General features: G+C 30.9%; 1 protein-coding gene across 1 annotated transcript in view; it reads right to left on the bottom strand.

The window, feature by feature from the left end:
• The window catches only part of LOC123269008 (homeobox protein unc-4-like), a 51,813-nt gene extending 47,119 nt beyond the window's left edge, over positions 1-4,694 (bottom strand). Inside the window, exon 1 of the mRNA XM_044734497.1 lies at positions 3,514-4,694. Within this exon, the coding sequence (XP_044590432.1) occupies positions 3,514-3,889 (376 nt within the window). The 5' untranslated portion in view covers positions 3,890-4,694. The remainder of the gene's footprint in view (positions 1-3,513) is intronic.
• Positions 4,695-25,597: the final 20,903 nt, after the last annotated feature.

Genomic DNA, 25,597 nt, shown 5'->3' with positions numbered 1-25,597 from the left:
TTTCCGTATAAAAAAATGTCTTTCATGATGAATTTGATCTACGTTAAATTCTCATAAAAATGTTTTAATTTTTGAAATATTTTTAAATAGATTCGAATTTTGCGCTAGATGAAACTTGCTTATTCATTTGTTTTATTTTTATAATATAAATGCGGTTAAATGTCTAGTCTTAATCCATATAATTAAGAGAATAAAAAAAATTTTGTAACAGGCGTATTTTTATTATAAAATGGGTTTCTATAGTGAAAATTGGTACCATCAGAACGGTCGAAATCTGAATTTATGTCTTTTCATGGTTTGATATTTCTTTTGGCGATCGTCAATTTATTATTTAAATAATTAAGAAAATAAGAGTAACTCTATGGCATATATATTTTTTTTGAAAAAGGATTTTTATAGTTAAATTTGGTATCGTTAAAAAGGTCTTGACGTGAATTTGTGCTTTTTTACAATTTTATATATTTTTTGGTGATAATGTATTTCTTATTTTAAATTTTCGGAGCAGCTTTGAACAGTTTGTTTGTTTTATAAAATTTTTCCGTCACATTTTCGATCGAATAATTGGTAATTGATTCTTTCATAGCAATATTTTTTTTTTTACTTTATTTCAAAAAATACCCAAATTATGGAGTTGTGATTAAAAATATCGGAACATCATTAAGCCAAATTTCTGTTATTCATAATTCAAATTTCTCAACAGCCACATAGTGATTGCAGTTTGCTTTTAAGTTTGATAGCGATTATTACTAAAATTTTGCAAAATTAATATTGATATAATAATAAAATAAAATAACAATAGTAGAGCAAAAAATGTTTTAGTGGTAGAAAGTTTCTTTGCAATATTATCGCTGGAAACAAAAAAAAATTTCATTTACACGATTGTTAAAAAATTAAAATACTTTTTTAAAAGACAAATAATTGTTCCAAGACACATTTAAGAATGAAATTAATTATAAGACTAAAAATTTTTCGCACTGACCTGAAAATTCAAACTAAGAATTCTACGGACCAAAAGTTGGTATAGAAGATAAAACACTAACAATTAAAAATGAACAATAGACGATGATTAATGAAAAACAATGAGGTTAACTTTTTCATCAGATATATGTATCTAAATGTATAAAATATATAATAAATAAAAGTTAAGGAAGCTCAAATGAGATCACGTAAAAAAGCTATTTTCACCCTCGTATTTCAGCGACCGGTCCGTCGGCGGCTGAAGACTGAAGAGCAAAAAAGGTGTAGCAAGAAAAGAGAAAAGAAAAATAAAAAATCCAGAGTGAGAGTAAGAGGAGGATAGTGTAAATAGGGAGCCGTGTTTCGTAAGTGATCCCAGGAGGCTGAGGCTACCGAGAACGATCTTATGATTGACCATGTTACCAGAATCCCAAGGGAGCATTTTCTGGGCGAACAATGTTCTGCTGATTTTCTGGCAAATATTGTTCGAGTTAATGGTCTCATCTATTATTGAGTATCAGGTATATATTACTTTTCTTTTCATTGTACCTTTTTATTCATCGAAAAAACTATCGTAATTATAATTATATTACAATAAAAGTGTTGAGTAATGTTTGTGATCTTACATATTTATATATTTTAAGTAAGAAAGTTACTAACAAATTGTGATTGAAGACTATTATTAATTATTATATTGTCTATAAAATTGATGAATATCAGAGGATCAAAGTTTGCTCAGAAAATTTTTCAGGATTCAATTACAAGTCACGGATGAAATATTATTTTTAACTTCCCGCTAAGAAAATCGAAGATTTTCAAAAATCGGGAAGTTATTGGTTTTACCCCGTTTTTCAAAAATCGAGTTTTCATCAGATCTCGACGTTTTGAGGTCCTAGGAAGCTTCCCTGACTACTCCCGCGAGATTGTTACTATGACTGTGTGTGTGTGTGTGTGTGTGTGTGTGTGTGTGTGTGTGTGTGTGTGTGTGTGTGTGTGTGTGTGTGTGTGTGTGTGTGTGTGTGTGTGTGTGAAAGTATGTGACCCCCTTATAACTTTTGAATTTGAAAATTTGGTTTTTTTGGATATCTTTTAAACGGCTCAAGCGATCGATTCCAAAAACTAATCAGCTCTAGAAAATAAAAAGCAACTCGATCGCCACCAAACTGGTCAAAATCGGTTGATTCGTTCGAGAGATATCGTGAACGAAAGAAAACCGAAAAAAGTGTTTTTTCGAGATTACTCCAAAATTTTTAATTCGATCAATTAAAACCTGAAAATAACTTATGGGGATAATAAAACTGCGTCGAATGCCGCCAACCGCGTGAAAATCGGTTGATCCATTCAAAAGTTATTGCGGTTTCAAAATTCCAAAAATAGTGTTCGATGAAACTTCTATCAGACTTTTGAGCTGGGAGAGCTCAAATGCATAGAAATATTATCTCTTTGAACTCAGTGAGCTCAAATTATCACATAAATTATATTTTGAGCTAGAAAATCTCAAAAATGTCATAAGTACAATTTTAAGCGCCCAAGTATGAAATTAGCGGGAAGTTGCAGGGATGGCCTTTAGGGTGAACCGTTTTTAAAATTTTTTTTTAATTGTTAAGGATAATATTTATCGGTGAAAGTCACTTTGTTATAGCAGTCATCATCACAATCTTTAATGATCTGTTTTGTATATAATAATGTTTGTTGAATGAAGGGGATTTTGGTTCGACTTTTCACCTCATAGTTAATATTAAAATATAAGTGCCGAGTGACTTTTGAGTCCCCGGTAACCATCGATGTAATAAATATCGTCAGCTAGGATACAATTATCGGTGAAAATTATGCAAATGGTTATTTAAATTATCGATAGTAATTGTTATTCCACGGAAAGTACTTGCGATTATTGTCAATCATCTTGACATTTTAAAATTACTGATGTATAGTAACCATTAAATAGAGGTTCATGACAATCATTCCCATTAAATTCCTATGCTAGCATTAGCATTATTTAATGATTGCAATAAATTTCATAGGCAACAAGCATTCAATTAAAATTTTTTTTAGATTTGATAAATTTATTGTGTGAACAAAAAAAGTAATACTTCCTGAAACTTTTTAATCTCTCTTAGATTAATTTTTATCATACATTAATCTTGAATTTATATGCATAAAAATTCTAAAAAATATGATTTACATCTATAAAAAACTAACTTGATTCAAGAGAAAAAATTTTAAGCCAAAAATATTTGTCAGAAAACCATTTCATCGATTTAGATTTATAAAAAACAATTTGAATTTGAAAATAGAATCATTTTTAATATAACTAAGTTGTTCAATGGTTCAAACACTTGATATATAATCAAGAATTCGTGGATTCGATTCCCGGCTAGAGTTCTCCAAAATTTTCTTTGGGTATTTATGTAAATTTTACTATTCTTAGCTTCCAGCTTTTCGAATTTAATTTAATATCCTAAATAAAATTTATAAACTTTAAAATAAAAAAAAAATATGTCGAACTTTTCAAAGATTTTCCTCTCTACAAATAAAGAACCAAAAGAAAGAGGGTACCTTTTTTGTCGTCATCGTCATCGGGATGATCACCGGAGTGATGAAGATGATGAGCCGCAGGATGGTGCGAGTTAATTCCAGGCACAAGCGTATGGCTACCTAAGGCCGGATGAGAGTGGTGGGGATGGTGATGACTAAGGAACCTAACAGCGGCCGCGGCAGCCTGATGCTGGGCCTGCATTGTCTGCTGGACTTGGCTCTGCACGTTGCCCAGTACCGAGTGGTGTGGGGGCCATCCCGCCAAATGGAACGGGAAGACCGGGGTCGCCCTTTGGAACAGCCGCGCTGCTGGGGCCAGCAAAGACGCTCCGGTTCCCGGCGTTCCACCACCAGGAGGCGGTGGAAACGACAGGCCACCTCCTGGTTCCAGGACCATATTCGGCACCAACTTGACAACCTTTATCTTAACCGGCAAAAATCTTTCGCATCTATCGACTCACTTCTGATCAAACGATTTTCAAGGGATTTTCTTTTCCCAACATTTAATTTCTCAACCACTCGTCAGTTCTACTCAATTATAAACGATAAATTTTCGAAAAATTATATCCTGGTCTCCATCGATTGTACTTTCCAGTTCCGTCCGACGGTACGTAGAAAAAATTCACATCTTCACCCGCATTTCGCACTTAGAACAGATGTCACTTTTACAGACTAGACCACGTGCTTCGTTCCACTAAAAAACTTCAATTGTTCAATTGAAGAATTATTTATCTTTTTGGTTCGAATAAAAATCAACAATCATTATTATTACTATTATTATTTTTAAACAATAAATAATAACTCCATGTTTGTAAAATCCAAGCACAATTTAGCACTTTAATTTCACTTTGTAAATTTTAATATTTTTCAACGAATTTAACCAAAGATTTAACAACAAATTTTGTAAATTATTTTCCTGATTTATTTGTTAAAAAACCATTAATATTATTATGGCATGATGGTAAAATCACTGGACAATTAAGAATAAATCCTTGACAAACTGAACACTGAAAACTTAGTCCTGGTAAAAATATGCGAATTTAAAATTAAACAATTACTGTTATCCTATCAATAAAAAATGAATTGACACATAATTAAGGATTGACAACAGAGTGTAAATGAGTCCTGTGTGCCAGGATCGGACCACTAGTACACGGGACACGAGCCAACGGCACAATACTATCTGACTAGACGCCGGACTGAATAATTCCCCACCAGAGTGCTTCGGCAGATTAAAACCCGTTTGAGCTTCCACCCCAAGTGGCTCTCGATTGGTTCAGCCGCTCGCGGGTTCCGGGGATCCGCGATCTTCCGGGCCAATCGCGGAGCTCTGTTCCCGGTAGTGGCACGCCCGGAGATTGTTTTTTTTTTGTTATTCACGGTGAATTGAATCGACGCCTATTCAGTGTAGATACGGCTCCTTTCGAGGTGTAGTGGGCATGTAGTATATCGTGTTGTATAGATACATGACCGGTGCATCGTGATACCGGAAAGTGGTGGGGCGAATCAATTGACGGGTGCCCCGAATTCAGCCGCAAGATGGCTCCTCCCTGGCACCTTTGTTCTGACCAAAACCACCCTCCGTCACTCGGGTTTATGTTTAAATCCCAGTGATATTTTTTACAGACTGAGAAATTTTCCGCTCTGGACTTCACTTTGCTTTAGAATTCAATATATTACATGCTTTAATTTTATTGATTTTTTCGAGTGAAAATTATTTACCCACGGTCTATTTTTTTTTTTTTTTTATCGCGTTTTGGTTAAGGAGACAGAGTGCTTATGATGAGTTGTAAAACTATAAGTTGGAACATAATGATATGGTTTTTACTATAAAATTAGTTGATCAATTTTATAGAAGAATAAATTTTTACTTAAAAATTTTCGTGATAACGTTTTAACACTCCATACACTAAAAAAAAATTACTTGACTCAAAAAAAAACCTGTTTAAAATTTCTCGGTTGTTTTGAATTAATTCAAAAATTCATTGACAGGGAAACTAAATCCAACTGGAAACAGGTTCAAAAATAACTTTTTTAAGTTCTTTTGTATTTCAAATGGAGTAACTTGTTTTTGAACCAAGAATGTAAAATTCGTGAAGGTAAAACAAATTATTGTTAGTTTTATTTAGTTTTAGAATTTCACTAAGATAATATATTCTTTTACTTCAGATTTCGAATTTTCTAAGCTCAGGCAAGTCGATAAATTATTGAATCTAGACAATCGATTCTCTTAAAAATAATTTTCTTGAACCACGTAAATTTTTTTCAATGTAGGTTTCTCCATTTTAACTTTTTTTTTCAAATTATTCTGTCATTTCCAATTAAGATACACATGTATTTCTTCTAAAAAAATAAAATTAAAATAAAATAAAAAATCGAAAAATTTATCTTTTTGAATGTTTTTTTTTCTTTTTTTCTCATTGTTCTCTTCACGGTGGATTTATGATAAAAATGATGAAAATTAAATATTTTGGTGTTTTTTTTGTTTTGAAAGTTCAAAAATTTACGATTAAGAAATTAAAAATTTTCAATTTTCTTAGCAGGAAGTTAAAAATTTCGACCATAGAGTATTGTAGCGTTCTTTGAAAAGTGTATATAAAAAAAATGAATAAAGTTTTAGTTTGTAAAATTAAAAAAAAACTTTTTTTTGTTGTGATTCTCTGGTGAAGGGGCGTATACATACCACCTCTTTACTGCTCCGGAGCGAGCCTCGAGGGTACGATCCTCTTTTAATAAGTGAGGGGTTGGGAGGGTGGAGGGAGCTGAGGGTGGCTCGGAGGCGTTAAGTAATTACGTCTATTCTCTTCTGGGGAGAAAATTACCTTTACCCCTTGCCCCGAGTCCCGAGCGTCCGTGAGGCTACGGAGGAGAAAAATTGGGAAATTAAAATTAACCCTTGTTTTTCATTTTTCTCATTCTTTACTTCCAACCCCTTCTACCCTGCTCGACCCTTCCCACATATAAATGTATAGCGTGTACTACTTTATGTTCTCAGATTAAATACATCTGTATATAAATAGTTATGATTATGATAATTTTTATTATTTCTGTAAATTAAATTGTAGGCGGTTGAGATTTTTTTATGGAACGATGATAAACATAATTGGCTGAATAAACTGATGAAGATGTATATAATATTATAAGTTTCTTATGGATGATGTACAATTTTAGAGTGGGGGGGAGAAACACTATATTCATAAGCGCATTTCCCATTTCCGTCATGACGTGTATCGTTAAGTTTTATAATAAAGCCGACATAGAGACTTAACTGGAGAATATATAATATGTATTGTGTGGTATATACATGTAGTGAAGAGAAAGAACAAGTCTCCACGGAAATTTGATGTATAGCAAGCGCGTGCCCTGTTTTATTTCACCGGGTTTTCACCTAAAATGTGAAATATTGCGTTCGATAAATTTTTTATAACTTATACATAATACGAGCATCCTTTTTCTTCATCAGTACTCTTCTCTATTCACTTTTTATTTTATATATTTCTCAATTTAAAAAACTCAAACACCCTCTTGTATTTTTTTTTTTTTTTTTTTTGATAGAATTCGACTATATTATTTTATAAATGGGAGTGATTCGAAAGATGACAAGTCATTTTTAGTTTGAAGGAAGACTGGGAAATGTATAACAAAAAATTGAGGGATGGGTCTAAATATAATTACATTCATAAATGATTTAACAGCGATATCAATATTATTGAAACGCTAGAAATTAAAGTGACTTTTTACAATTCAGTTAAATTTTATTGCATTGTAAGAATGTTAATTTTTATAAAGAAAAAGTACAGTGTGAAAAATAACATTAATTTCGATATAGAAAAAAAATTAATTTTTATTAATATGCAAAATAATTTTACATAAACAAAATTTTGTTTAAGAATAAAGTTCTAAACTAAAAACATTATTATTGAGAGTTAAATCTTGATCTAAGCAAAAAATTATTGAAGCATGTTAAATTTATTAAAATCAAGAACTATTTCTTAGTTTAAAAATTTTTTGACTCGAATTAAGACGATTAAATTCTTCGGAATAATTTTCTCTGGTGAAGGATTTTTTGTCGTCAAGTTAATTTATTTATTAGTATATTTTAAAAGTTTAATAAGATACGTGAGTGTTTTAAAAGTTTATTGATTGTTAATATGTTCAAATAAATAAATAACAGTTTTTTACGTAATGAACACTGTAGTTACTATGGGGCGATTCCGTACTCGCGGGTGCAACACTTAGACTCACTCAAGGCTTCTTACTAAGAAAATAAAAACTCTTTTTAAAGAAATGACTGGTCGCAGGATTACATTGTAATCTGTTTTACAAAAATTAATATAAAAAACATTTAATAAAATGTCTAAATAGACACAGGAGAGGTTCAAAGTGCTATCGCGGGTGCAACGAAATCGGCCCACCATTAAAGGTCATGAAGCTAGAATGAAAAAAGTCTGTTAATTATGGAATATTTATTAAATTATTTTTACTTTCTTTAAAAGAATACAAAACAAACTAATTATTAATTTAAATAAAATTATTAAAAGAAATAAATGTTATAAATTATTTACTTTTTATCCAGTCGCGGGTGCAACGTAAAACTATCGCGGGTGCAACACGTCTCACTGCTGTAAATATAAACATTTCCATGTAACTTTAAATTAAAGATATGAGATCATAGATGCTGTATCACTCATTAGCACTTTCCTATGTAACTAAAATAAATTATTTGTTTGGAATGGTCGGCGATTTATCAGACTTAAGGTTCATCTTCAGAATCGCTGTAAACATCAGAAACGCGTAACTTTTTGCGTAACTTTTTTTGCAACTTTTCTACGTTTTTTTTTTTAGTAGCAGTTATCAAAACTAATTTGCTTTTCAAATTAGACTTCGACGTTCGTGCAACACAAATGCTCTTACCTTCCTCAAATTGAAAAAAATTGGTATAAAAAAAAGTAACAAATACTGTGATTTAAAAATTTATGTCAAAAATCGTCTCCCGCAGAATTGCCCTATGGGTTTAATAAACAAACTTTTCACTATTCACACTAAATAAAAAAAAAAGTATTTTTTCTCCAGAATACAATGTATTATTGAACAAGTAATCTTCCATGAAGAATACGTATTTTATTATATTGGCAAGAAACAGGTACATTGCAAAAATAATGAGAGCGCCATCATTTTCCTCTTTTTTGCCCTATATTGATAATTTCAATGTAAAAAGCAACTGTCTGTTCAAAAATTGTTGAGCTTTAAAACAATGTGACTTTACACAGTTACCAAAGTGTTGGTTAATATTTATACCCTTAATTTCTGACAGTTCATTAATTAAAAAAGGAAAAAGGCTGTCAGAACAAGAAAATTTAACCGTGTCAACTAAATAAGGTTAAATTTATTTTATTTTAGTTTTGGTATTTAGCAAACAGTGATATTCTAACATGAATATCAATGTCTTTATTTTTTTTTTATTTTATTTATTAAATTAAAATGACAAGGCGCGAAGCCGAACGGCAAAAATGATATATATATATATATATATATATATATATATATATATATATATATATATATATATATATATATATATATATATATATATAAAGTTATACTTCACATATAATTTACTAGAGTAAAAAATTGGAAATGAAAAAAAAAAAAATATTTTTTTTGATAATTTATTCTGTAAAAATTTATTTGTTAAAAAAATATTGTTTATAAAAAATGCGCTTCTTAAAATTATTCCTGCAAAAATTTATAACATAGAATTTTTTTCAACTATATCCATTGTGATATTTTTGATGAAAATCACAAATTTTCAATAAAATTTTAAAATGAAAAAAAAATTATTTCATAAAACCACTCTTAATAATTTTTCTCTAATAGCTTCTTTATTTACAGCAATTTGTTAAATAAAAAAAAAATTCAAAGTTGTGATGTAGATCTTTTTTTCGAATTGAATTTCCTGAGTAAACTTGGAGTAGACAATAGAGGAAAGAGGAGGGATGATAAGGTGTGCGAAGAAAAAAATGAATGAGTAGAGGGCGAGGTGTAGGTTACCGTGGAAACGCGAGAGCGGCTCCTCTGCAGTTGCCCAGGCAACCCTCTAACCACAAGCCACCCCTAAATAACCGTCAGAAGATAGGCAGCGAGTCAAGCAAGAGGGGATGCTCACCAGCCTCGAGAAGCCTCTTTCTACAAGTATATATATATATATATATATATATATATATATATATATATATATATATATATATATATATATATATATATATATATATATATATAATATATCTACAGCTAGTCTCTCGAGGGGTTTAAGAGCAAAGAGAGTATTTTGCCGGTGATGCTCTTTTGCCGGTTCAGAAGTGCTTTGGCTAGAGTAAAGAGTAGAGAGGGTACAGACGATAACTGTTACTGCTCGAGGTGAAGAGACCTAGTTAATTACTAAAGCGTTTTAATCGTCGTCGTCGTCCAAGTTTACTTCTCCGCGGCATGAGAAATGCTGGGTTAAAAGGGTAACTACCAAGAACCAGTACAGAAAAGTATAAAGAACAAACCGTCTGGATACTTATGCTTATACTTATAGTTAAAATGTTACTTCGTAAATTATAAGTACAAAGAGGGGAAAATTTTTAAGTATGCGCATTTTTTTTTTGGTAAATATTCAGGATTGACTAACTACGATATTAAAATATTAGTGTAGTCTTAAAAGTTTAATTCGAATTAAAAGTTTAAAATTTACGACTATTTTTATTAAAAATCTCAATATCATTTTTATAATCTATTGAAGGTTAGTTAAAAACAAAACGGAGCTCAATTAGCCATCATATTATCATGCAGCATACAAAAATGTATTTGAAAGAAAATTTACTGATTTGGCAATATATGGCCTAATATAGTCATATATGATTAGATCCTGACATATATGGCCATGTAAGGTTATATGGAAGAATGAAAATATAATTTATCATAATTTTTCAATTATTTCTAGAAATGTGTACGCCAATTAACTTATTTAATTAAGAAAAAATTGTTTTAGGAGTTGATTATTATAAAGTTAATGCCATGTAATAAGCCTTTGTTATATCTTTTGTATTAATCATGCGGGAAAAGTAGTATCTTGGCGCTCGCTGTTGCGGTTGAAAAAGAGCTGTTTGCCCATTTTAAAATTACGCATGAGTTTTTTCATTAATGAAACCGTTATTTAAGTGCGACAAGTTTACTTGTCGCACGCAAATTATTCTTGGCGCACTCAAACTATCTTTGTCGCATGCAATTGACTGTGAAAATTGCTAAGATTAAAATAAATAACAAAAAAAAAACACAATCTAACTGTCAATATTAAAGAAGTGAGGTTGACATGTGACGCGCTTCGATATTTTATATAAATTTATATAAATATATTAATAGTTATTAAAAATAAAAATAAGAAAAGATTGAGAAAGTATTTTATGAGAGTGCGAGAGAGAGAAGACAGCCGCGCGCAGCCTACCCGGAGAAAAGAAAGAGGGAAAAGAGATGGCGAAAGACGCCGAGAGACAAGCGAGAGTAGTAGGGGAAGCAGCCTGGGAAGTCCCATATCATAGTTCCCGCGCGCGCTGTGAGGCAGCGCGGTGTCGCTCAGACTGTTCGCCCGAAGAGTATTGCTTCTGAGTTGTTAAAAGCAATTTTCTGATCAGTTTTTGTCAGATCAGCTTGGGCTTCCGAGCGAGTGGTACACTCTGCGACACCTGGACTTGGAGGTACTCCTCGTCGGAACACCTAGGGGGAGATACGGCTAGGCGTCGAAGTACTTGACAAATCCCGGTATCTCTAGATTTGGGCAACCGAGCCTCTCTTGGTTGATAAAGGGAACTAGGAAGAGTAAGATAGATCCGCGGTCGCGATGCGAAGTCCCCAGTAGGCTGCTAGTAGGTTACGGCTTGTCAAGAGTATTTGTAAATGTGTAAAGTAGATGTTGGGGTAAGAGTTAAGATAATACGTATTGTTTATTGTTTATAGTGTATTGAATATTGTATGATTGTATTGCACGCCTCATAGCGCGAAGCACGTGAGGTTGTGCTTTATACTCGACTCGTCAAGGTCAAGCAATTTTTTGATCTTTAAATGTCTCTATCACAACCATATTACACTTATACAATAATATAAGTAGATGTACACGGAGAAAACACTTAAATTAAACCATTTTTTACTTTCTAAAATCATTTCATGTAGCTATTTTGAAAAAAATTTTACGTGGACGTCCGGATGTCACCCCATTTTGGATGTACCAATGATTACTCCCGAAAAAATTGATATTTCAAGACCGGACTTTTTTTATTAGTTTATGAATGCGATGAACTGGGTCCCTATTTCATATCAGTAGCCTAGTTTACGTATTTTTTTTTTAAATTGAATTTTTATTAAAATTTATTACGATATAACCGTACAAAGACAAACGAATTTTTCTTATTTGTCACGTGAAAACTATGGCACCACTTGATAAAGCTAGATTTTTTTAGACTGCGTGCGCATATAACAAGAAAAAAGGGCGCTGATATTTAAAAAAAAAATACTCTGTAAGAAATTACTTAATTATAATTTTCTTTTTTTTTATCAGTTACACAATTTATTTTTTCTTAAAAAATGAATGAGCATTATGAGGCGTGCACTTTTGGATTTTCCAAACTTTCTTGGTTTGCAATAACGATTTTGTTTTAATTATTATCTTTTATGTTTTTATGAGATTTGGTAAATAAATTAACCTTATATTTGGAATTTGTGTTATTATTTGGTTAATATTAGTTAGTTGTAAGTTTATCTGTGTTGCGTGATCCCCATCCCGACCCTGGACACGGCGAGCTAGAGCACGGGGAAGTTGTGTTCATCACGACGAGGCTTTAAAACCTTCCGTAACGTCACAGACATTACGAAGTTCATACTTTTAACGAAAGTAAAAATAATTAATTAATATTGAGCTGATTGTGATAAAAATTAATTGAGCAGAAATTTGATCATTTTAATAATTTTTGTAAAAAATAAATTATGACAAAAAAAAATTTTTTTGTCATAAAATTGACATGTAGGAATTTTATAAAATAAAAAATGCAATATTTTATGAATAATTTTTTGGAACCAATTTGTTTTTTTAAGAAGATTAAAAAATTGTAGTGACAACTAAATTTAATGTCATTTAATTTTATGTGTTGATTGTTTCAATGTGTAAATTTATTTTTTGTTAATTAATATTAGTGACTTTGCATTTATTATGTGATAAATATTTGTTTCTTTATTAACTTTTTATTTATTTTTATGGATTGGGGGGGGCTCCGCCCTTGGACCCCAATTTTGTACCCACATCTATCGCCGCATTTGTAATACAAAATAGTATGTGCAACTCGTGCGACGTTGTCGCACTTGTTGCACAATATACTATTATAAAAGTTAAGTCAAAAAAATTATTTTAGGACTTAATAACTCAGATTAAACTCTCTAGTAACGAAATAATTCAGTGATCATCCGCAATCTGTTGGAGATTTTTAATGCTGCATTTGGTCAAAAAATTATTTATTGGTATATATAACCATATTAGGCATGATATGGGCTTATCAAGTCATATCAGGACATATCAAGCTCAAACAAGATGTGTCAATATGTGACAATTTGGGCACAACAGGCCATATCAGAAATTTTTTTAACATGCTTGTAATAAGTTTGTATGAATATTACAGAATTTATAAACTTAGTAGAATTTTGAAGAGTCAACTCTCTCAAATCGAATTAGTCGATTTCCACTGTTTGGTAATGAATATTCACTATTTTGATGTGCAATGTATATCACTGAGATACATAGTGGAAATATACTAATTCGATTTAAGAGAGTAAGTAAACACTAAATTATATTTTTCCTAAACCTAGAATTGAATTTGCGCGCGCAAACGCGCGCCTGAATATAGAGTTTACTGCTTATAATATAGTCGACCAATCACATCACGAATAAATTGGCTTCAATATATACTATACCTTAATTTTCATCTCAATTTTATATATTAGGATTTATTTTTGAACAGACTGCTATTACTTAAGAAAATATGTACATTCTGTTAGAAGTAAACTACCGCACCATTCCGAATAATGGTCAAAGTGAAATAGTGGAAGTATAATCTCAGTTGTGTTTATTCGTCAAATGAATGTATGTTTGAAAAAACACAATGTGGCTAATTAGAGGGTAAAAAATTGGGTATGAATGCTAACTGAAATATGTTGATTATGATTAAATAAAACAACATTGAGTCCAGATTTTCTAAAGATCATATGATAGGATTGAAGAAAAAATTTGGTTAAAAAATTGTATTTTTCAAAAATTTATATATTTAAAAGCCCATTAAAACAGAAAAAGTTAACGTCATGTTAGAGCAAGATCACGTCAACTGGACCCCCTATTTTCCACTTGATTATGAAAATTAAGTTCATGTATTTTTTTTTATAAGTATATAACAAGATAAAATGATCCCCGAAACGATTTTTCAAAATTTCGATTTTAACAATAATTTTTTTTACAATGAAAATTTTAGGTACTTTTAATTAAAAAATGGATTGTAAATCAACCGTTAAAATCAAATTAATGGGACTTGAAGGATTTGTTTTTAAAATGTTTGTATTTTAATAAAATATTAATAACTAAAAATTATTTGTTTATTATCATATTGTTAATTAACTTTTAACTTAACAAATGAAAATTTCACTGACTTCTCGGTGAAAAAATGAAGTTTTTTTTTATCGGTTACATGCGTTATTTATTAAAGTTTAAGATTTCAGAAAAAAATTTCACTGCACGCGATTTGTTTAAACAATATAAATTTATTTATCACAGCGCGCCGAGCGCCAGGCCCCGACTAGAAATTGTAGTGAGGAATGCCGAAGAAGTAGTGAGGGGCAAGTTTGGCTTGCCTAACTTAGGCAAGCCTAATTTGTGCCTTCTTAAATCCACGTTAGGCAAAACGAAGATTGGCATGCCAAATTTGCATGTAATTTGAAACATCTATGGCAAGCCGAACTTCGGCGAACCTTTGGAATGACTGACTAGCTGGAAGTAACGATAACCAAAGATTTTCCGAAGTTTGGCTTGCCATAAATGTCCCTAATTACCTTTAAGTTTGGTAAACCGAACTTTCGAAAGTCTTTGGATTTTATAATTTCCTGCAAGTTAGGTATTCCAAACATTCGCCAAACTTCGTCTTACCATAGATGGCCCCAATTACTTTTAAGTTTGGCAAACCGAACTTCCGTAGACCTTTGGATTTTATAATTTCCTGCAAGTTAGGCATTCCAAACGTTTGACGAACTTCGGCGTTTCTTGCCAAAGTACTCTAAAACGGAGTGGGAGAAGATATTTGGCTTCAAGTCTTTCCAAGGTTAAGCCTTTTAGTTCTATACATATAAAAGTATGTTTTTATGAGAGTATTTGTGTATTGTACATATAAACATGGTGTCTCATGTACCCGACTAGAAATTTCATTGAGGCATATGCCGAAGAACCAATTCGGGGCAAGTTTGGCTTGCCTAACTTAGGCTTGCCTATGTTATACCTCATAAAAACCAAGGTAGGCAGAACGAAATGTTTGGCTTGCCATATTTGAATGTAACTAGGAAAGTTTCATGGATTCCTTAAGTCTGATATATCATGGGAACGCCGAACTGGTTTCAAGTAACGATAACCTGAGTTTTGCTAGTTTGGAGCGAACTTGGCTTTCTGAACTTAGGCTAGTCTAATTCGAATCTTATTTGTTTTAAATTAGGCAAGCCGAACATTGGTTGTGCTTATAAGTATCTTGAAGTAAGAGGTCGCTCATCATCAGCGTAGCGTCGCGGTATGGTATAGGGCCCTCGTGCGTTGGGTACCGTGTTCGAGTCTCGCGTTCGACATGTACGATTTTTAATAATTAATAATGACTAATTATAATTACTATTAAGGCGAGTGTGAAGTAAAGTTAAGTGTTATGTGTGATTAGTGTATCTAACTCCTCCATCATCTCCTTCCCCCTTGACTTATCAAATCTACCAATCAAAAAAACCTCTTCACATTAAAAAACGCTCCAAAAAACAAAAAAATTACAGAAAAACAAAGTTAAATAATAAAAGATATTATTAAATAAAAGCAACAAAGAATTTGTTTTTTTTTATTCATGAAATATTTAAAAAATTTAGTCCTAAATTTAATATTTATACTTAAAATAGTAAAAGAAGATAAAAAAATAAGCATTTGTTATTATTAATTTTCGCTTGATAATAAAAAAGCTAAAAATCAAGAAAGAATTAGATTTGGATTCTTCGTTGCGAATTTGGTTTCCAAACTGCAACCTAATCAGGAAGCCAAGTTAGGCTGAGCCTCGCAACTGCGTTACATCCCAAACTTCAGCCTGGTTTGGATGCCTCACTTACTGCAAGTTTGGAATTCGGCATGCCTTACTTGCGCCAAATCACTGCCTCACTGAAATTTCTAGTCGGGGCGCTGTTAGAATACCGCGCCGTCGAACGTCAGACTATGTTATAGCTTCGATTAATTATAATTAAAAATAACAATTAAAAATATAATTATCAAACAAATTTTATTATTATTATTATGATCAATATTATGACTAATAAAATAAGTAAATTCTCTATTATTAAAGAAAAATAGAAAAAACGGACTAGTATTAAATATTAAATTTTGTAGACATTTGTTAACTTTATTTTATTTTTTGCCCTCCGGGCGGAAAGTGGCAACTTTCGTCCCGCTGCGCTAAACTAAGTTGCCGCTTTCCGCCTTCGTCGGACAAAATAGTATACACTCCTCGGGAAGTAAATAAGAAGCCTCAGATCACATGTTTGTTGACCTCGGCTTCGCCTCGGCCAACAATTACATGTGATCTGAGACATTTCTTACTTTACTTCCCTAGGTGTGTAATATACTATTTTTTAAAACTTGGTTAATAAAAACTTTTTTATCTTCTGAAACATTATTATATTATTATTAATAATATAGTAATATATTACTATATTATTACTAGCGGACCAGACAGACGTTTTCTTGTACACACGTCTTAAATTAAAAAATTTCAAGTTTATTTGAATGAGCTGTTACAGTTTGGACCGTTTTGATGAAAATTATTATTAAAACGTTATTATAATGACATATTTCAATTAGCACCTGATTGATTTTAACACAATTACACAAAATTTTTTTGAATTTCGATTATAATTTTTTCTCAAATGAATATTCGATACTGTCTGTCAGATCCAATGTAAAACATTCCAAGATCAAGAACAATTTATAAATAAAAATTTAATTGAATAAACATTTTTCCGTGGACTGAATTGTGAATCTAAACCATTTTCGAATCCACCTAAAGACACACAAAGTTTCGTTAAAATTGGTCCAGCCGTTTAGAAAAAGTTCAGTGACAAACAAACGCACAGAGAAAATATATATATATATATATATATATATAAATATGTATAAAGATTAATAATACAATAATGTGTCGGAAGATAAAAAAGTTTTTATTAACCAAGTTTAAAAAAAAAAAATAAAATAAAGTTAACAAATGTCTACAAAATTTAATATTTATTACTAGTTCGTTTTTTCTATTTTTCTTTAATAATAGAGAATTTACTTATTTTATTAGTCATAAATTATGACTCATAATATTGATCATAATAATAAAATTTGTTTGATAGTTATATTTTTAATTGTTATTTTTTTTTATAATTAATCGAAGCTATAACATAGTCTGACGTTCGACGGCGCGGTATTCTGACAGCGCCTGGCGCTCGGCGCGCTGTGATAAATAAATTTATATTGTTTAAACAAATCGCGAGCAGTGAAATTTTTTTCTGAAATCTTAAACTTTAATAAATAACGCATGTAACCGATAAAAAAAAACTTCATTTTTTCACCGAGAAGTCAGTGAAATTTTCATTTGTTAAGTTAAAAGTTAATTAACAATATGATAATAAACAAATAATTTTTAGTTATTAATATTTTATTAAAATACAAACATTTTAAAAACAAATCCTTCAAGTCCCATTAATTTGATTTTAACGGTTGATTTACAATCCATTTTTTAATTAAAAGTACCTAAAATTTTCATTGTAAAAAAAAAATTATTGTTGGTTATCGTTACTTCCGGCTAGTCAGTCATTCCAAAGGTTCGCCGAAGTTCGGCTTGCCATAGATGTTTCAAATTACATGCAAATTTGGCATGCCAATCTTCGTTTTGCCTAACGTGGATTTAAGAAGGCACAAATTAGGCTTGCCTAAGTTAGGCAAGCCAAACTTGCCCCTCACTACTTCTTCGGCATTCCTCACTACAATTTCTAGTCGGGGCCTGGCGCTCGGCGCGCTGTGATAAATAAATTTATATTGTTTAAACAAATCGCGTGCAGTGAAATTTTTTTCTGAAATCTTAAACTTTAATAAATAACGCATGTAACCGATAAAAAAAAACTTCATTTTTTCACCGAGAAGTCAGTGAAATTTTCATTTGTTAAGTTAAAAGTTAATTAACAATATGATAATAAACAAATAATTTTTAGTTATTAATATTTTATTAAAATACAAACATTTTAAAAACAAATCCTTCAAGTCCCATTAATTTGATTTTAACGGTTGATTTACAATCCATTTTTTAATTAAAAGTACCTAAAATTTTCATTGTAAAAAAAATTATTGTTAAAATCGAAATTTTTAAAAATCGTTTCGCGGATCATTTTATCTTGGTATGTACTTATAAAAAAGATACATGAACTTAATTTTCATGATCAAGTAGAAAATAGGGGGTCCAGTTGACGTGATCTTGCTCGTTATTAAAAACATTAATGTTGTAAGAAATAAAAATTAATTTAAGAGAGTTTTTAAACTGCTCATTCATTTATTATTCTTTAAATTATTTACCTCGCGTAAAAGTAGTAGAAGAAGAAAAGATTACACTTAAAGTTGGGGTTACATTATCTTAAAGTTCTTCGCGGGGTCGTAAAAAAATAAATGCCTGCTAAAAGATTATGAAATTTCATTAAAACTAATTATATATTTTAATCTTAAAGTTTTATTGCACTTAAATTTCATTTAATATCATTTGAATTATTTTTTTATTTTCGCGTTTGCGGAGAAAAAGCCATTTTCATGTTTTTTGAAAGAGACGGGATGATCGACATCAAAGGGTGGTTTGTTCAGATTTGAATGCACTGAGTTGTAAGATTACCTCTACTGTACTGGGTAAGTTAACTGTGTAAATCACTAAGAATTAATGTACAGCGGCAATGTATTACTTTAAATAGTACTAGAGAAAGAGGGTAAGTGAGTGACGAAGTACGCCTGGGGCTTTTGCAGTGTCCTGGAGTCCGTGACTAATTAACTGCCGCTCGCGTTAATCGTACTAGTGTAATACTGAGGTACATTGAGACTATGTAAACATTCAGTCAATTAGCAAGTCTCAAAAGTTTAAATTATAATTTACTTTTTATCGTTATCTCTTTTATTTTTACATGTATAACACTATTTTTCACTTGTATTTGATGGTTTATTTTTTGAAAAAATATACTCATTAATATTTGTTTAATTTTCAACAATTAAATTTCGTTTTTTAACGATTACAACTAACAGTTACATTAAAGATATTTTTATCCATGAAAAAATTTTTTGAGGCCAATTTTCACATCTGGCCAAATATGATCATTATAAATTGACATATTAGGCAAAATCAAAAAATTTTTTCTTAAGTTAAAAATTCTACAACAAATAAAAATAAACTTTTATGTTCTGTTAAAAAAATTGATCGTTTTTTTTTTTTTTATTACTTTTAGATAAGAACACGCGTGGAACATTTTTTATTGAGAATAAATTATTTTTCCTTGAAAATATTGATAATGTCTACTGTGATAAAACCATTAAATTTTACATTTGCCTGAAGTATATTTTTTTATTCATAAGTTGTGTTTGTTTTTTATTAACTAGTAAAAATACCTAGCACGTGTAAATTCTGAAGAGTATAAAAATGATATCCAAACAAGTAGAGCTAGTTCAACTGTGATTTCTCGGCAGTAAATTTGAATCCACCTTTTCACCAGCAATGTTTCTCTGCTAGTTTAATTAATTTCAGCAAGCTGTGTTTACTAACTTTTCAATAACCATAGGTAAGAGTATAAAGAAAAAAAAATTCACTTAAATCAAGTAAATAATTTTGAAAAACTTCATTTTGATTTGAGTATAAAAACTCTTTAACTACGAAATTTTTCTTGGTTTAAGTAAATTTTACTTGATTCAAGAATTTTTCATCTTGATTCGAGACAATGAATTTTTTCAAAATTATTTTCTTGGTTCCAGAATTTTTCTCTTGATTCAAGTTATTTTTTTTCGATATATACTGACAATAAAATGAACGTAATTTTTAACAATTGCAAAATTGAACTAAAAATATTTTTGGTTAGCAATGTTTTTACTTTTTGTAAACTTGCAAAATTTCTTTTTCTCATGGATAAATTATTATTATATCGATGTAACTTTTAATTCATTCCTAAATTTATATTAGTTCAAAAATATATTGTTCTATAAATTTCGAACATTCGTTAATTAATTAATATTATTGCAGATCATTATGGAAATAAATCTACTGATCATCATCGCGATAATTACTGGTAGCACAGCAGCGATTGATAATGTTGTTACTATAAAAAATAATACTGTCCAAAAAATCGACAACGATTTAGGAACTAATACAACAACTCAAGATATTGTGACTATAGAAGCGGATGGTTCCATCAATTATAAAAGTATAATTGAAATCGTATATAAAAGTCAAGACCAAGATCCGGTTGATTATACGGAACGCAATTACACTAGAATCAAAAATGTTCAAATTTTTGGAAAAGATAATAGACTCCATTCTGTCGAAAATTACGTAAGAACTGGAGCAGATGGATATGGCATTGCTCATTTTCATAAAATAAGCTATGAAGATGATGATTCTCAAATTTTGTATCATACTTATACACGTAATGACAAATATAGCGCCATAAGAAAAGAAATTCGTTCAGAAATTGAAAAAAATGGTGCTGAAACCACATATCGTATGTTTTTTGGATTTGGACCAGACGGACATTTTCGTAATTTGTCCACTACTTATCCTAATGGTACTATTGTTCATGGTCGCTGAATGTGGTTCTAAATAAGCCTCTTTATGTTGTCGTAGACTTGCAAAGATTTTCAAAATAAGGTTTCCAGTAATAGACTTCTATATTCATTTCAAAAGCTTATCAAAGATTAAAGTTTTGTTAATTTTTATAAGCAAATAAATTTTGATATTTACAATATCACAACCGTATAATATAGAATAAAGAAATTGAGACAATAAAAGTTTATTTTATAGCATAACCCTTCAAAAAATTTTCCGATATAGTCAACTTTTATATCACACTGCAGTTTCATAAAAAAAATCTGAAAAATGGTTGACCGGCAGGCGATCCCTGGAACTTCTCGCTTTTTTCAAGCTTGAAATACTCAAAAATCTTCCTATTGGTTGATTTTTGAGCTCTCTGAGCTCAAAAATTACAAAATTATATCAAAAAAACAATTATTTAGAAATTTTTAAATGGCTATAACTTCTGAACGTCTCGTTCGACTTCGATTTACTTGACGTCGTTCGACGCAGTTTTTCAAGTATTGTACAAGCAAAGTACAAAAATTGTTTGTAAAGTCTTGAATTCTAGGACCTCAAAATGTGGAGATCTGATGAAAACTCACATTCTCAAAATCGGACCGAAATCTATAACCTCCTACTTTTGAACGTCTTAACGTCCTACTTTTAAAAATTATTAATTTTCAAAGCGGGAAGTTAAAAAGTTTTAATTGATTTAAGATTTTTTCTCCTTGATTCAAGATGATCAAACTCTTTCAAATGACATTCTTGGTTCAAGAATTTCGCTCATGAATCAAGTTAATTTTTCTATAAGTGTATGACTTAATCTGGTCTGATATTGTTCGATATGTGTTGATCTGGTCACATATAGCCATGTCAGTCGACATAAGAACAGAAATGAATTTTGATCATAATTGTCTAATTTTTTCTAAAAATGTTTATGTTAATTAACATGACGTATTAGAAAAAAATTGGTTCAGTAGTTGATTAAACCACAAACAACTGTCAGATAATCCCCATAAGTAGATAAAAAACAATCATTTTCATTTTGTAACATAAAACATCAATCTTTACTCTCTTGTAAGATAAAGATTTAACTAGCATGCGCTATCTATCGGACAATTTCAACTACTTCTAGTTGAAAAATCACATATGGGCACATATGACCACAACAGCTCTAATATAGGCATATCAAGCCATATTAAACTCTATAGGGGAAGGGGGGGGGCAAAATGGGCCCCCTGAAATTTTCAATATCCAAAAATATTTAGGGGCAAAATGGGCCCCCAACATTTTCAACTTTCGAAGTGTTTGGGAGGTATAATGGGCTGATTAGACTTTAAAAATCGAAGAATATTTTTCAGTTAAACGTGTTCTAGAATTTTTGGATTATAGAAAAAATTATATAGGTAAAGTACGAACTAGGTCGCGAGTTGAATAACAGCATTATTTATTATATTTCTTGTTAAAAAACTATTTATTTTACAGAAGCTTCCCTAACTATTTTTTCGATGGTGTGTGTGTGTGTGTGTGTGTGTGTGTGTGTGTGTGTGTGTGTGTGTGTGTGTGTGTGTGTGTGTGTGTGTGTGTGTGTGTGTGTGTGTGTGTGTGTGTGTGTGTGTGTGTGTGTGTATGAACGTAAACCTCTCATAACTTTTAAACGGCTCGACTGATTCAAACGGGATTGACAGCAATCGAAAGAGTTTCTTTGCCCCTAAATATTTTATAATATTTAAGGTAATTCGGGCCAATAGATTTTGAGTAATCTCGAAACTGAAATTAAAAAACTGCGTCGATTGTCGTCAACGCGATCAAAATAGGTCGATTCGTTTGTGACGTATCGTGAACAAAATATCAGGGAAAAAGTGTTTTTTTTTTCTCACATAACTCCGACATTTATTCCTGGATCATTTTTGATTCAACGAGATGATTTTTAGAGCTTAAAAAATCACTTCAATCGCCGCCAATAACGTCAAAATCGGTTGAATGGTTCAAGAGATATTAAATTTTAAAAAATTAAAAAAAGTAATTTTTTAACACATCTTTGATATTTCACGTCCGATTGTTTGGTTAGTGATAAATAATCGTTTTGTTCTAGAAAGACTGCATATAATGCCTTTAATTTTTTTTTAAATCGGTTAATTCATTTGTGAGATATCGTCAAAAAAATTCTAAAAAAAATTTTTTTTTGTGATACATTTTTATTGGCTTCACCAATCGATTCGAAAAACTGATTGGTTTTTAAGCTTAGAAACCCGCGTTGATCACCGTTAACGCGGCTAAAATTGATTGATTAGTTTGAGAGATACCGTTGTCGAAATAATTCAAAAAACGTGTTTTTTTTTTTTAAATTACTCCGACATTTTTTACCTGATTTATTATTGCTTTTGGCGTGAAATGTGGAGCGCTAAGGTATGAAGTTAGCGGGAAGTTGCAGGGATGGCTTTTAGGGTCTATTGTTATCCTAATTTTTTATACTGAATACATAATAAAAAAAATTCAAAATATAAAACAAGCAAGAAACATATTGAGTTTTTTGGGGGGCCCGTTTTACCCCACCTTTCTCAATTTTTTAATTTCGATATACACAAAAAATTTAATACCATAAACTCAGTAAAAGGCAAAAAAAAAGTAAAACGAGCTGAAAAACTCATATTATAAAAATTTCCTGAAGGTGGCCCATTTTGCCCCACATTTTCAATTTTTCATTTTTAATGAACAGAGCAAATTGAGGTCAAATACTTGGCAAGGGACTAAAAAAAAGTCAAATCAGAGAAAAACACTAAGGATATCACAACATTTTTTTCTTAAGGGGCCCATTTTGCCCCCCCCCCCCTTCCCCTATGTCTATCAAAGGCTATACATACGCCATATATAACCTGATATGACCAATTATTCATATCGAACCATACATGAACATATCAGTACATTCCAAAAACTATGTACGAAAAACATCAGATGATTATATATCTTAATTAATTAACTCAGTATTTTCCAAGTATAAACTATAATCTTTTAGTAGCACCCACTATAGCATCAATAAACCCGCAAGATGGCTGCGGTAATACAACTCTCCATGCAACATATTTTTCAGTGGTCTTTTATTCACGAAATCACGACCCAGAGCACGCGGCGACGGTTAGTTCTGATTAGCGACAGGGCGAATGATGTACCTCTGGCTAGATGACGTGCTTCGAATGCTAAAACACCAGTATCGCCCATGCAGCCCACATACATACAGATATTTATTTAGGCTCGCCTTAGTATAAATATAAGCGGAAAACCACCCTTCGAGGTAACACACCGTATATCGCATATTGTCTAAGATGGTGAGCCTCTAAAAAAATTTGCAACTAATAATCAACGAGGTATAACGACTTGGTACTCAAGAGCCGCAAAAAAGTAAAAATCACCCTAGAAAAGCTATCTTATCGACTTGAGTCGTCTTCATGCATGATGGTAGGTATTTTATTCAGATGTCTTCATACTTATGTAGGTATATACATACAGCAGTCTTAAATATATACTGTGGAGAATCGAAGAGTATACCAAGCAAGTTCTCGAAGAACGAAGAACTAAACCGGAGATGAAGATGTGTACGAGGATATGAGCAAGAAGATATGACCATACAGATAGAGATAGAGCACGTAGATGTACAATACACTCTTAACTTGATTTATGAGTTAATACTTAACTGCCGGTAAATAACGCTAATCACACACTCTTATTACGTCGTGGCTGTGGCTATTGCACGTCCAACTCCAACAGCCAACAGTTGAGTCGAGGGTCAAAGTTTAAAATATTTTTTACGGCGTTAAGAGTTACTTGTAATTTTTAAATTATCCTGCTTATATTATTATATTATACACTCAATATATCTTTAATTTTATTGTTCATTATTTTATAATTAACATTCATGTCTCGTGTCTTTAAACGTCGAGGGAACGTGGGGCTAAACGATCATCTTTAACTTTTTTTTTTTTTTTTTTTTTTTTTCTACTGAAAAGTAAGAAGAAGAAGATTATTTTTGAATATTACTGGTATGGGTAAGATCAAATAAGAGGAAAAAAATTTATCCTTAAACGGTGATATAGTGATGTGAGCAGCGAAATGCAAAATTTGTAGGATTTATATGAACATTGTAATTTACAGTATTCCCAGTGAGATTTTTATCGTTAACGCTAGAGTGAGCATCATAATAACACGAATTAGTTTTATCACTGGAGCAAAATTCACCGTGAATAAGAGGAAGTATTTGTCTTTTTTTGCAGATAAATGATAGGAGTTCGTGATGATTTCATAATATCGATCGTCATAAAATTACATGAATTCTATTATGACTTCATAAAACTTGAAATAATATTCAAGATTTTGATGTGATATAAACACATATTCAAAAATTAGTTTGAAACATAAAATACACTCAGGATTTAGGCACTTATTTTATAAAAATTATTCAATTAAGAACAGGGAATGAATTCGAACAGACTTTTTTGATTGAAAACTTGATATTGTTTTCAATTTTAATATTTTTCTGTAATCTGTTACTAAAAAAAATCAGAATTTGAAACGAAATTTTTGTAACTCAGTAGGCATACCATATCAATAGTATAAAGGTTAAAAAATTGAGGTAGTAAATTTATTTCATGATTTTTATAATTTTTAATCTGTTTTTAAGAGGAAAGATGTTTTTTCAAGATACCAAACGCCATTTTTAGTATATTTTTATTAACCGACAAAGTTGAGAAAAAAAACGGAATTTTTGGCCAAAGGAAAATCATGTTTTTCACACTTGGTTCGTAAGGCTTACAGTATACCAGAATTGTCACTAATTTGCATAAAAATCATGCAGAAATCGAGAAAAAAAAGTCAGACAGCAGAAAGTTTTTTTTACGATTATATAGATCTTAAATTCATATTAGAATACAAATAGCACCTTAACCCGGATAAATAACTAA

Source organism: Cotesia glomerata, linkage group LG7, assembly GCF_020080835.1.
Source record: "Cotesia glomerata isolate CgM1 linkage group LG7, MPM_Cglom_v2.3, whole genome shotgun sequence".
Classification (NCBI taxonomy): Eukaryota; Metazoa; Arthropoda; class Insecta; order Hymenoptera; family Braconidae; genus Cotesia; species Cotesia glomerata.
This window is presented reverse-complemented; position numbering and strand designations above follow the sequence as displayed.